Below are 12,965 nucleotides of genomic sequence, written 5' to 3' on the forward strand. Positions count from 1 at the left end.
AACTTTAAGAAAGTAATCCAAAAGAGCTGGTCTACAGAATACCTTGCTTGCTTGCTCAGCTTCGGCAAACTCGCTCTGTGATTCTCTCCATGCTCCAAGTCAAGGTTGTTAACAAACAATGGCCCCTAACCCTAAAGATCGCAACAGTCCTTCAATAAGAGGCCCTTACCCGCTTGTCCTCCGGTGCTGCTCTGCTCATGGAAGAAGTCGTCCAGCAGCTCGTCGTCAGAGCGGGCGATGATGTGCACGTCCTCGTTGCCCACCAGGAGGCGGGCGCGGCCGCGGGACTGCAGGGGCAGAGAGCTGGAGAGCTGCAGGATGTCCGCTGCTGCGCTGGGACCCAGCAATCTGGGGAAGGCAGGAATGGACCAATGATTAATCACTCAGACAAATTCACTACTCAACAACTGCACCTATCACAGCAGATGCACGTATTAAGAGCAAGTGTATGCAATCCAAATGTTTGCACTGCAGTCAATTCCAGTAGAACATAACCAATAAACACAGTCCAGAGGTACGGTAAAAGGCCCAATAAAATGGCGCGACACAACGAGCCCATAAGGCGTTCAGACATTGAGGTTCTCACCTCTGCAGGATGAGGGGTGGGTTGGGCTGGCGGTTGCCAGGGTAGTGGACGTGGATGGTGTGGCCGGCGTTGGCGGTGAGCTGGCGCAACGTGCGCTGGCTGCGGCCCATGCCCTGTGCCAGGCGGCTGCTGGTGCCCGCAGCCCCCAGGGTGAGGGAGCCATGGTCGGCGTGACGCACCATCAGGGGGTGGGAGCTGGGGATGTTGCCTGGGGAGGGAGGGATGTCAGCTGACGGAGGAACACAATAGAGAGAACAGTTGGCAGACATTAGGGCGACAGCTCAAGCACAACCCCACGGCCATTTTGAAAACAAGGTCATAAAGATGTACTTTTATGCCCGTTTTAAAAGTGAAGGAACAAATCTTGCATACCGGTTGTGGAGAACATGTTGTCGAACTCTATGATCAGGTCATCGTCCCGGTCGAACCTCTCGAAGCGGATGTGAGGCGCCGCATTGATATCTGGGAAATCCTCGTCCAACTCCATCTCCGAACCTTCGTCATCGTCGTCCTCGTCTCCTTCCTCGTCATCCTGAAATGAGAGAAAATATGAGTACACAACCCTTTTTACCACTGGCTTCATCAACAGCTTTCCATTCATCCTTGTGACCTGGTCCTCCTCCTCTTCCTCCTCTTCCTCTTCCTCCTCTTCATCCTGGCTGTCTTCATCATCGTTACTGCCACTAGAATCTTCCTCCTGTGTGTGCTCTTCATCCTCTGGTTCCAGGATGTTCATGGAGTCTGAAAATATACAGATAATCCATTGTTTATTGATTGCACCAGAAACTCAGAACCAGAAACTGTAAATAAATAGATGACATTTTGGAATCAACTGAGGGGTTCATTATCTGGAGAAGACATACCTTCACGATTTGCCTGGAGAGTGGAAGTCTGGCTAATATTCGAGGGAGCCTCATCCATCAACACATCCTCCTGTGATTCGTCCTCACCACTGCGTCCTACTGAATGGCAGCCCATAAAAAGAAACAATAGCTGTAGAATCAAGCTGTGCCGTGAATTACATCTTCGTTGTGCAAGAGGCATTGAATCTTACCTATAATGGTGCTGTTGACTGTGCCAGCATCCCGTTCCAGAAGCTCATCAATAAGATCCACCAACTCATTCTCCACCTATACATAAAACACACAAGGGCAGAAGGTAATTACACAAGGACACAAACAAATCCACTCGGCAAGTAAGCACTGAGCAACTACTGCCAACATAGGCACTCCATACGCGGTCAAGCATTGTGAGATAATGTAGAGTTATGCACCTGCATGGCCTGGGTGCTGAGGACCTCTGGCTGACCAGCGATCACCACTGTGTCTGCCTCCGTCTCTCCGTCCATCAAGTCACTGTCTGCTCCCTGCACCCTGCTTCCCTCCACAGGCTCGGCCTCACCTGGCTCTCCTAGAAACAGACACCACGTATCAGCTTGCAGCCGTAAACACTCCGTGGCTATCTAAATTAGGCAAGGATGCACAAGAATGTGGAGCCGTGTGGGCACCTTGGTCCGTGGTGTTGCTGTTGCTGTCCCTGGCAGCGCCCACGGTGTCGTGTTCAGCCTTGTTTTTGCTGGAGCCTCCCTTTCCCCCGAACAGACTGCTTGGCTGGTTCACAATACGAGACAGGGTCTCCAGGGGCTTGAGGGCAGCATTCACAGTGTTTGCCATGTTGGGACTAAAGAGTGCGCAGAGGACCAAAACAATACATTTCAAATTATTGATCCATTCAAACAGAAATTGTATTTTAATGTAGAATTATTATTATGGCGCATTTCCACCGGAGGGTGCGGGTCGGTTCAGTCTGCAAAGGTGTGGCACGGGTCGCGTTTCCACCGCCAAAAGTGGGCGTGATCGAGACTGAGCCGTATTGAGCCGTACAGACTGAGCCGTATTGAGCCGTCTCGAAGTACCCCTCCACTGGGGTACTGAGACGCCTGAAAGGGTGCCGGCAAGTTTGAGCAACACACACCGTCTGTTGATTGGTCGACAGAATCATCTCTTCTGTGCGTCAGGGGGATAATAACAAACAGTTTATTGAAGAAAATGACGCACAAAAAATTGCCGTCCTTCTTGGACATCCTACATTGTTGCTCTTTGATCACTGTGCGCGTTCTTCTTTTTCCTTGGATTTATTAGCAGGCTACACTGTGTCGGGCTGCTATGAGATCACAATGCTTACGTAGCTGCCGTGGCTATTGCCGTCCGGCTTGAACCCCGCCCTACCATAAGGGTACTGGCGGCGGTGGAAATGCGAGCTGTAACTGAGCTGGGCTATAACGAACCCTCACTACTGGGCTGAGGCGTGCTGGGTCCGAAGCGTACCCGCCAGTGGAAATGCACCATTATTAACCAACTGTGACACAGCAGGTAAAAGACCCACCTAGACAAGTCAAGGCTGTGGGGCACACGTGCTAGGTCGTTGACCAGGCCCTTCTTGAGGAAGAGGCGGATGATGTTGTTCATGCCATTGTGCTGTGTCTTGGCAGTGGCCGTGCTGTAGAAGCTGGAGGTGGAAGGGCAGGACTCCATGATGGTGCTGATGATGCACATCACTGCCTGGAGCCTGGGGAGGGTGGACCAGAGATTAATACAACTACTCTGTGTGGATAAGACTCCAGTGCAGGAACAGACTGGTGCCGTTATTACCTGGCGTGCTTCTCTGCTCCTTCCGCCATAGCCAGGGCTCTGCTGAGGGCAGCCTTCACCTCGTTCACCAGGGCAACCTGTGCGTCCGTGCCGGTGCCGGCAGCCGCCAGACTGGCCAGGAATAGCCGAGCCAGTGCGGGCGTGTCCTTGTCCTCCGAGTTCTGGGTGTGGGGCAGCAGGTGGTCCAACACGAAGGCAAGAACACTGCAGTCCTGAGAGGGAAAAACGGGCCGAAGGTCCGATTAAAGGACAATAGAAGCACTTGGACAATAGACCGATGCCAGGAAACACTGGAGAGGAGGCTTTGTCATTGTACCCACCTCCTTGATGAGCTCTGACTGTCCAGCCGTGTAGCTGTAGGAGGCGATGAGTGTGGCGATACCCACGTAGGAGCGCACCAACTCGGCCAGCAGTCTGAGGATGGTGGAGGTGGGCATCAGAGGCTTGCTAGCTTTGGCCTTAGCCGCTTTGCTCTCCTCAGTGCTGGCACCCTTCTCTCCCTCCTGCTCCTTCTTCTCCTCACGCAACTCCTCCGGCGTGGAGGCTGGGGGGGAACCATAACAAAACAGATGTTCAGAATCCAAGCCATGTGGCATGACATGGTGAATGAAAACAGACATTACAAAATAAATAATAAAAACCTCTTACCTTCGCCTTGGGGTGTGCCAGACTGTGAAGAGTCAGCCACAGCTCCATCTGCTGCGAACACCTGAGGCTGGAAGGAGCAACACTCACTTTAGTCATTGAAACTGTTGTCAGTCAAATACTCAATCCATAAGACACACCCACAGACCCAGACAACAGGATCATGGTCATAATGACTTACATTGATGTGGAAGGCAGACTGCGAGTCAAAGTCACTGCCCTGTCTGGTGAGCCTGTACTGCTGGTACACATCATCCCCGACATCCTGAAGGATCTGGGACAGGTCCTGGCCCCCAGGCACCACCACCGCGGCAGCAGCAGCAGCAGCAGCAGCACGCTCCTCTGGACGCTCGGCTGGAACCATGGCAACAAAACACACCATGAGGATCCAAACAGAAGTGAAGGTGGCTGAAAATACATCTTTGTTGGTCGGGTAGTCTTACGCTCTTCAGGTGCATGGTAGGCGGCCAGAGCGTTGAGCATGTCGCAGATGACTTCCCTGATGGTTTCTGGGATGGTGGGCAGCGGGGATAGCTTGAGGGGGGTGGTCTTCACCAGCTGCACAGCGTTGGGCCCTTTGATGCGCAGGTTCTCAAACTCGTCATCAGACACTGAGAAAAAGAATAAATATTCATTAACCTCTTCCCTCACTAGGCGTCTTTCTAAGGTTTTTGCCCAAATGAACACACAAAGTGAACAGAGTATCCCCACAACTACAAGGGCTATACGTTATAATATATAATCTAGGTACCAAAAGAAAGATAACACCCGTGAGATTGTAGTGCAAGTGAAAAAATCAATGTGCCTGCTACTGGGTCAGAGTAAATAATGCTATAATACCTGTGAGATTGTTGTCCAAGTGAAAAAATAATAATTCTACTGGGTCACAGTGGGTCACAGTGAATAAACCCAGAACAGCATAAATGGAACATTTAATGTCCGCAATCAAACCAGGACAAATGACCACAATTGCACCAGATGACCACCAGACGGCGATAAAGACCCAGTGTTCTGACTGAAGGCTTTTCTGCTTTTTGTGTCAAACCACAACGTGGCTACTACAGAGGATTGTGAACAACGTGTCGGGTTTCAAAATCGTGCCTGGATACAGGACAATCCATTTGTTTGTTTGTGTTGTTTTTAGCCGATTCCGTGTCAAATCAAAAGAGACACCAAATCCTAAACCCAAGGCCTCTTGATCAGGCACCCATGTGAATACGATGAGGTCTGATGGATTACCGGTGCCTGCGCCACGCGGTGCAGGCAGGGCGATGCGGATGCAGCTGTTGGCCGTCTCTGCGAAGCACTCAGGGTTGCGGCACGAGGCGGGGCCGAGGACACGCAGGATGTAGTTGATTTCCCTGGAGCCCAGGCTGCCTGACACCACCCCAGAGGTGGTGCTGCCCGCTCCGCTGGTGACGGCAGACCGTACCACCTGCACAAGGTTGAAATCACAGTCAGACCAATTGACCCGTCTTATTTTTTAGAGAAAAGGGTGGAACCTCGTGTCAGATCAAACACCCACCTTCTCCATGGTGTGTCTCAATGTGGCCGGGTCCTCGATGATGTGCCTGAACAGCAGGGTGACGAGAGGGGTGAAGCCATTGAAGCCGGAGACCTGGGTGAGCCCCAGGATCATGCGGGTGCTCTTCAGCTCAGCAAACATCATGGCGTAGTGGTGCGTGCGCGTCAGGCGCAGACAAAGGCGCAGCGTTGCGTGGAGGGTGTCGGGGTCCACCGGCACGCTGATCATGCTGACGCAGGCGCGGATCAGCACCGTGGTCATGTCCTCGGACAGGCCCTCCACGGCGATGTCCGTGCCCTGGGCGGGGTCTGGGTCCGGTGGTGGGGCAGAGGGTCCCGTTGACGTCACGTCCTTCGCCGGACTGGTGTCCTCTTTGGGGGCGGCCATCTCCACCGCTGCGCCGGGTTCTGCTGTGAGGGCTGTCGTACCAACTATGTTATACAGGCGAGTACATCTGCAGGTTAAAGATCTATAATCACTCATGCGACCGCTTTCCATTCCATAACCAAGGTCCCCAGTTACCTTGGTCAGTCTGGGTTTCCTCTGGCTTGGTCTTCTCTCCCTCCTCTCTCTCCGAGTCTGCCGAGCCCCCGGTCTTGGAGGGTTTGGGCAACCGAGGAACTCTCTGGACGGTCAGCATCACTGGCCTCCTGTTGCCGGTCTCTTCGTTCACCTGGAAGTGGTGAGAAAAACAAGCCGTTCCATCAGAGGGGGATCACCAGCCAACTACGACTACTGGCTCTGCTTCAGGATTAAAGGGTGGTGGTTGCCACGGTGACGCTACATACCTGCACCATGGTGTTGAACTGCACAGTGTATCGGCGTCGTCCGGCGGTGAAGCGCACGCTGCTCTCCCCGGCCCGCCAGGCCGAGTCGATGGTGCTGTTGTTGGACGCGCTGTAACTACACCAGCGGCCAGAGCGGTCGTCAAACCACCGCCAGTTGTTACCGTTAGGCTGCAGATACTGGAGGAAAAAAAAAGGAGCATCAAATAAGAAGATGGTTCATATATTGTTTAGAGGCACGTAGAATGCAAGAAAGAGGCCATGGTGAATCGTCACCTTCTCTGAGCTTGTGGATGCTTACCTTGTTCATCTGTGCTCTGCGCTTTGAAGAAACGGCCATCTTCTCATAGAAGTCAATAAGCAAAAGAACTGGGGTAATCCATCTGTAAAGAAATATGGTATGGATTACTTTCCACAATGCACACACTGTGTGACTTGGCATTTATGCCACAGTGATTGATATGCCTGAGGCAGTAGTTACACGTCCCTAAAATGATTAAGGACTCACTTTGGGGTCTGGATGTCCTTCTGCTCCTTGGCAGCCTGCAAACACGGTTGCACCACCTCAAGCAGCTTAATCAGCAAGTCAAGAATTCCACTTCGCTCCACCACTCTGGTGCACAACAGCTTTAGCTCCTGTCAGGGAAAAGGGCAGAGCACATGCTCAAGTCAGATACACTTCTTTTGAAAGCACTGGGGAATAAATCTTCTAGTGTGGAACAGGCCTTGTCCAAAATGGAATAACAATATATGTGCAGCAGCTCAGTAAAGTAATATAGCCCAGGTCCTGTTTTCAAAAGGCTCAACTTAAAAATATATAATTTATTATATATTATTATTATTGAAAATAATAATCTCAGATGAGATGTGAAGATAACCTCAAAGAGAAGCGTGAGCAGCAGGATGCGAGTGGCCAGCTTGGAGGCCTGCGGCAGTGTGGCCATCTGCCTGGTCCACTCGGCCACCGTCTTGGTGTCACTGGTAGTCAGGGGCTCCGCTGCTTTTATCAGCACACGGGCCGCATCCCACACCTGCACACGGAAACAAACCCAATCACACCGGATGAGATCGATGTGAGCAGAAGGAATAATGCAATCTCCAAAATCTGAGTGACGGGATTTGAGGCGCGTCAACCCACGGACCTGGTGGACCACCTGGCCCAGGATGAGGTCTCGGTACTCCGGGCCGCTCCTCTTGATGGCCGTCATTAGCAGGTCACAGAGGCGGTAGACCGTGTCAGGCAGCTCGTCCAGCAGGTGGAAGCAGCCGGGCAGCATGGAGTCCGTGAAGGCGTGCAGCTCCTGGGGGTCCAGGGGCTCGGCCTCCATGAAGCGCTCCAGACAGCGAGCCTCCTCCTCCTCTGCCCGCTCCCGGGCTCGCCGGTCGTCCTCCTCGCGCCGCCTCGCCGCCTCCTGGGGAGGGAGGGAGGATTCGAGTCAGGTATAATGTCTGCAGCAGCTGCAGCCGAAAGTGACCCGTCATTTATTCATGAGGTTTTCTTTAGCAGCGGGTGGTTTGAAAAGAGGCGGGGCGGTGGGGGTAAGAGTGTGCGGTCGAGTGCGTCAGTGCGGGCGTTTCTTTACATAATGCGAGTAGCGAGGATGGCGCACCTCGGGAGAGTCAGAGCGCTGCTCCATGCTAACCTCTTGTCCTAGTGACATGGCAATGGCCCTCATCATCTGGTCCTCTTCAGACATAGTCAGGTCCTAGGGAACCAGAGAAGAGCAACACTCACTACGTCTGGCCTGTGTTTATATTATTTGTATGGGGAGGAAGGGAGAAAATGGATACCCGTGTGTATGCATCTGTGTGTGTGAGTGCACGTGCACACCGTGTCAAGAGAGAAAGCTTACCCGAACAGCGCCGCTGAGAAGGGGTGGAGGGTGGGTGAGCAGGTACTCTGTGGCCTGCTCCATGGTGGTGGTGTTCAGCAGGGCCTCCATGGCGTGTTCTCTGGAGAAGCCCATGTCCATCAGCTGGAGAAACACAAAGAACCAGTGTCAATGTTTAACGCATTGAAAATGAGATAACTGGAGGGAGAAGGACGTGAGGATGATCAGACTAGAGGCACAGGAGGTGGGCAAATAAAGACATAACCCTAATTACCATTATGAAAATCGGGTGAATGTCTTGTACGCATGCATATGCTTTGACGTCTTCACTTTTCTTTTAATTACGGGAGTGGCCTCAGAAGTTCAGCAAAATAATGAATCATACCGTACCCGCCTCCGCACTTATCCAATTCATCTGATTAAAATTCTCCACACCCTTCTTGAGAAAATGAAAATATGAAAAAAATGAATCCTGAAGGTTCACCTTGCCATCTATTAATCTCCATACCTTTCTCTCCCTCCCACCCACTCCCTCACTCCCCCTCCCTCTACATCTGGCCTGTCAATCACTCCTCTGCCTGATGGCTCCTAAACCTGCTGAACCTGCTAGGGAAGATGTGCCTCGTTCATCTTCCGCCTCTCATGTTCAAAACCAACACAAGCCCAATGCTTGTTTCTAGATCTCCTGCTGACGGGAGCCATCTAAAAAGGGTTACTTTTGTTATTCAAAGAGCACATGCTTTTGCCGAAGCTGGGCTGAAAACATTAAACGTAAACAGCAATTATGTTCGAAGGTTACACATTTTGGAAAGACTAGGTTCTTGACTTCAGCCACAAGGAGTAAAGTACAAGGTTAGAAAAAAAATTAAACTTTAAATCATTCAAGGTGTGATCGGTAATAATCCAACAAAAACCATGAAAGCCTTCATAGCGTTCCATTATTTGCCAGCTCAGTGGTAATTGTGGACTCGTACGCATTGCACAGGTAGCTGCCTCTATCCTACCTGTGTGAGCTGCGCCTGGTTGACCTGGGGCTCCCGACGAGGAGTGGAGTTGGTCGAGTTGGTGGAGTCCTCCGCTGAGCCGGCGGCTGCTGGTGCAGCTGGGGCCGACCCAGGGGCAGCGGTGCCCTCTCCTGCGGTCTGAGCAGTTCCAGGGGCCCCGGTAGGTGCCGGAGGCCCCGCGGGAGCCCCTTCCTCTTCTGGCCGCGCTGTGCCCTCCCGCTCCTTGCCTAGACGCTCCTGGATAACTGGCTCTCCTCTCAGAATGTGGCAGAGGATGGCCAGCATGGACTCGGCCATGCGGCCTCCGTACACCTTGAGGGGTTTCCGGTTCCACAGGCTGCGGATGCAACTGAACGCAGCCTAGGAAGAGAAGATAGTGTTAGCATAACAGAGTTATGTAGCATACATCCAGCCAGGCAAAGGTAATTTGTTACTCAACACGCATATGAAACCAGGTGCATTCTCACTCATCCACAGATAACAATTTTAAACCTTTTGATTTCACTGAGTCATTTCCATGGTTTCTAGGGGTGGGAATCTCTTGGCACCCCACGATTCGATTCCGATTCAGAGGTCAACGATTCGATTCAAAAAAGATTATCGATGCAACCATTTTTTTAATGTACATTTCCATGCTGGATCTTCAAAAAAATATATATATACATCTGAGTTTTCTTCTCAGAAGTTGCTAACCACTTCCTACTTGTGTGATGATCATTAAAGACAATCAACAGATGAATTACCTTATCTAATATTTATTTATTTTGTATTTATTTATTTTATATTTATTTTGGTAACGCTCTGCAGCAGGCAAACAAAGTTTATAAAAAAAACAAAAATAATGTATTAAATTTGTTTCAGATTATAAATTTTTCTGCATCGAGACAATCGTTCTAGAGAGAATCGCGATGCATCGAAGATTCTATTATTTTTCCCGCCCCTAATGGTTACCAACCTTCTGAGTGACGATGAGGAACCGCAAAGCGCTGAACTGGGGCGTGGTGGGCGTGACCCCGGGGACCTTAGCGGGCAGAGAGTGAGGCGAGTCCAGCACGGTGCTGGGGTTCACCATCTTCTCCACCAACATCAGCCAGGCGTCCAGGAACTCCCCCGTGCCGTCAGGCAGATCAGTATGCTCCAGCCCTTCAGAGACAGGCACCTTACCGCCCATTGACAGAGCCCAGTTAAAGGTCCTACAGAGGGGAGGAACAGTGACATAAAGACAGGTCATTATCATGTTCTTGGGCCATGCTATGATTCCACAAGTTTACCAAATGAGGTATATCCTCACTTGAATAAATCCTTGTGCAAAGAGCTTCAAAAGTGACACGCAGAACTTACTCAAACAGAGCATCGTGACCGCCTGAGCAGAAGAACTTCTGCAGCATTAGGTGGTATGGGTATTTTCGCTCATCAAACAACATGGGAGACGTGAAGCCCACAGAGCAGATGAAAAAGGTCAGCCTGCAAGGAATGGAGTTCTCATTAAATATCTGAATGTATAAAACAATGAATCAGCATCATCTGAATAGATGATAGATAGTCAAGAGAAGAAGATCTACCTGAATCGGGGGGTGGGGGTGTAGGGTGGCGGCTGCCAGCTCAGGCCCTTGGTGAGTAGCTTGGTGAGGGAGGAGGCGGTGGCTCGGGCTGCTGGTGTTGGGGCCGTGCCCGTGCTGGTGGCGTGATGGGAACGACGCTGGCGCACAGGGGAGCCAACACACAGCTTGACGAGCAGCCCAAAAAGCTCAGCCAGAGCCCTGCCAAGACGCGATGAAGCTGGTGGGATAGGATCGGAGATTAGCTGGTAATAAAAGGTACTCATGGGAATATTAAGCTTAATCCAGTTGTAGCGATGCTCAGAGCCCAAATACTGAGGATAGGCAGAAATAAACCAATATGTCTACTAGAACAAAAAGCAAGGGATGGTTCTTACCTGAGAGAAGCGGTTTGATCTGCTTGATCCGGGTGGCCATCGCTGGCGTCAATTTGGACTTGGCCTTGGGGTCAGTAGCAGTGGGCTCATCTGTCTCCATGGGAGCCAGCGTGTCCCCATCTAGACCCATGCCCTCTAGCAGACCCCCGGCTGACGAGTCTACAGCCACTGCCTCAGACTCGGCTAGGGGAGGAGGAAAATGGAGAAAGTCGGGTTGACTCAAATCCATACAGCAAACTAAACCGATTGAAAGATTTATATTTAAAAGTCTCCTTACCAGTTCTCCTGGAGCCAGACGCCGGGGTCGCTGTTGCGCTGCCAGATGGCTTCTCCTCCTTGGGCACTAGTTTCTGCATGTCTGCCTGGCCAAACTCACAGCCAGGTGGTAGACTGCAACACAGCAGGGGGAAGGTTAAAGATCAGCATACGAATCACAGACAGGAGGAAGGTTAAAGATCAGCATATGAAACAACAAGCAGGGGAGAAAGGAGGACGTGTAAGGGGACTCACCTGTTGGGGGTACAGAGGGACAACAGGACGGTGCTTTCCCAGACCAGAGAGCAGTAGAGCTGGCTCAGCTTGTTGAGGACACTCAGGCCAAGTTGGGAGCCCCACTGGTTTACAGAGATGGCTCTGATTTCACTCTGATCCAACACAACAAGAAAACATCCTCAAAACCAAGAACAGCAACAATGACTTGGCTAACAAATAACATTCTTGACTACATGAAAATATACATTAAATAGTACTCAAGCTATTATCATCATTTAAAAACATTGTCAACCCATCAAGATCTACTGATCACGAGTCATTGCATATTCTAAAGGAAAGTCCCCAAAGCAAAGTCATCCAAGCTTTACCTGTCCCACTCTGCAGGTGTGGACAAACATGAGGATGTAGGCGTGCGCTGCGGTGAGCGCGTGCAGGAGCGGCGTGGCGCGTGCCGACAGTGTGGCGTCAGCGACGTGGCCAGCGTTAGCCAGCTCTCTGAGTAGCACAGAGCCGCCGGGGACCTCGATGGGCCGGTGCAGGGGCTCCAGGGCCGTGAGGATGCTGTCCAGCTGGCAAAGCCCCTCCTGGAGCACTTTGGGCTCATGAGAGAGTGTCTGGGATAAGGGAGGGGTGAGAAGGGAGGACAGGCTCGCTTTAATCCCAATCCAGTAAATGGATAGTGCCGCAGTGAGTGGTGGGGGGGGGGGGGGGGGACGTTATTTATTTTTGGCTTACCAGGATGGACTTGCAGACACCGGCCACGGCTTGGCATGCAGCAGAGGTGGGGAAGTCTATGGGCAGGTTGGGCAGGCCCAGGATGGAGACCAGGGGCAAGAGGCCCTTCTGGTTGACAAACTCCTGACAGTGGTCGTCGGTGGTGTTGTTGCTCAGTATGGATTCTACAAACTTCATCTGGAAAGTATACACATTGAGTTTTTATAAAAGGGTTTGAGTGTGAACAGTTAGAAAAGCCCAAAAAGAAGGTATACACCTACCACATTCAGGATGTAATCCATGAGAGGAATGGGTATTCTCTCCTCTGTGCCAACCACCCTACAAAAAAAACAACAAAAAAAAACAACATTGTCAAAATGACAGGTTCAACCAGAAAAATATAAAGTGAAATGTAAACTGAAAACTGAATAAAAAACTCAAGAACTCTTGTAAGGAGTTGTTGGTTCTACTCGGTGAAGTGAACTCAGCGTCATACAGTTCAAGTGGAACTGACTGCCTGTTGCTCTCTGGCTCCCCCTGTTGCTGGCTGAAGGTATGGAGGGCCTCCTCCTCCTCCTCATCTTCGCTGGAGGCCTCCTCTGCAGCATGGCTGGACCGGGCAGGGGGCACGGCCACTGTGCCATCCGCCTTCTGGATGGATGGCTTCTGGCAGATGTACTCTGGCGCCCGGCCAAGGTTACAGATCTCCTCCAACAACTGTCAAAAAACAAATTCACCATTGGTCGCACTTGGTCTATGCACTGTGCTGTTAAGAATCATATTTTTCTCATTAGG

The 12,965-nt window shown here is 51.3% G+C and overlaps 1 protein-coding gene across 7 annotated transcripts in view; it reads right to left on the reverse strand.

Annotated features, from left to right (window-relative positions):
* The window catches only part of huwe1 (HECT, UBA and WWE domain containing E3 ubiquitin protein ligase 1), a 35,637-nt gene that overhangs the window by 12,331 nt on the left and 10,341 nt on the right, over positions 1 to 12,965 (reverse strand). For 5 of the 7 annotated variants that reach the window (XM_084479682.1, XM_084479681.1, XM_084479680.1 and 2 more), the window contains 35 exons: positions 12,667 to 12,887; positions 12,452 to 12,509; positions 12,192 to 12,368; positions 11,825 to 12,070; positions 11,475 to 11,608; positions 11,242 to 11,354; positions 10,965 to 11,147; positions 10,591 to 10,807; positions 10,370 to 10,492; positions 9,984 to 10,221; positions 9,029 to 9,388; positions 8,046 to 8,168; positions 7,803 to 7,898; positions 7,335 to 7,604; positions 7,071 to 7,223; positions 6,701 to 6,828; positions 6,494 to 6,575; positions 6,196 to 6,372; positions 5,930 to 6,080; positions 5,408 to 5,826; positions 5,122 to 5,317; positions 4,326 to 4,493; positions 4,064 to 4,236; positions 3,886 to 3,952; positions 3,558 to 3,781; positions 3,238 to 3,449; positions 2,972 to 3,154; positions 2,094 to 2,266; positions 1,860 to 1,996; positions 1,641 to 1,716; positions 1,450 to 1,548; positions 1,197 to 1,327; positions 959 to 1,118; positions 587 to 815; positions 170 to 348 (listed from right to left, as the gene is read on the reverse strand). In XM_084479682.1, coding sequence (XP_084335808.1) covers positions 170 to 348; positions 587 to 815; positions 959 to 1,118; positions 1,197 to 1,327; positions 1,450 to 1,548; positions 1,641 to 1,716; positions 1,860 to 1,996; positions 2,094 to 2,266; positions 2,972 to 3,154; positions 3,238 to 3,449; positions 3,558 to 3,781; positions 3,886 to 3,952; positions 4,064 to 4,236; positions 4,326 to 4,493; positions 5,122 to 5,317; positions 5,408 to 5,826; positions 5,930 to 6,080; positions 6,196 to 6,372; positions 6,494 to 6,575; positions 6,701 to 6,828; positions 7,071 to 7,223; positions 7,335 to 7,604; positions 7,803 to 7,898; positions 8,046 to 8,168; positions 9,029 to 9,388; positions 9,984 to 10,221; positions 10,370 to 10,492; positions 10,591 to 10,807; positions 10,965 to 11,147; positions 11,242 to 11,354; positions 11,475 to 11,608; positions 11,825 to 12,070; positions 12,192 to 12,368; positions 12,452 to 12,509; positions 12,667 to 12,887 — 6,076 coding nt within the window. The remainder of the gene's footprint in view (positions 1 to 169; positions 349 to 586; positions 816 to 958; positions 1,119 to 1,196; positions 1,328 to 1,449; positions 1,549 to 1,640; positions 1,717 to 1,859; positions 1,997 to 2,093; positions 2,267 to 2,971; positions 3,155 to 3,237; positions 3,450 to 3,557; positions 3,782 to 3,885; positions 3,953 to 4,063; positions 4,237 to 4,325; positions 4,494 to 5,121; positions 5,318 to 5,407; positions 5,827 to 5,929; positions 6,081 to 6,195; positions 6,373 to 6,493; positions 6,576 to 6,700; positions 6,829 to 7,070; positions 7,224 to 7,334; positions 7,605 to 7,802; positions 7,899 to 8,045; positions 8,169 to 9,028; positions 9,389 to 9,983; positions 10,222 to 10,369; positions 10,493 to 10,590; positions 10,808 to 10,964; positions 11,148 to 11,241; positions 11,355 to 11,474; positions 11,609 to 11,824; positions 12,071 to 12,191; positions 12,369 to 12,451; positions 12,510 to 12,666; positions 12,888 to 12,965) is intronic. The other 2 variants (XM_084479686.1, XM_084479685.1) reach the window with 1 other exon arrangement.

This window comes from Micromesistius poutassou (genome assembly GCF_964030765.1).
Source record: "Micromesistius poutassou genome assembly, chromosome: 15".
Lineage (NCBI taxonomy): Eukaryota > Metazoa > Chordata > Actinopteri > Gadiformes > Gadidae > Micromesistius > Micromesistius poutassou.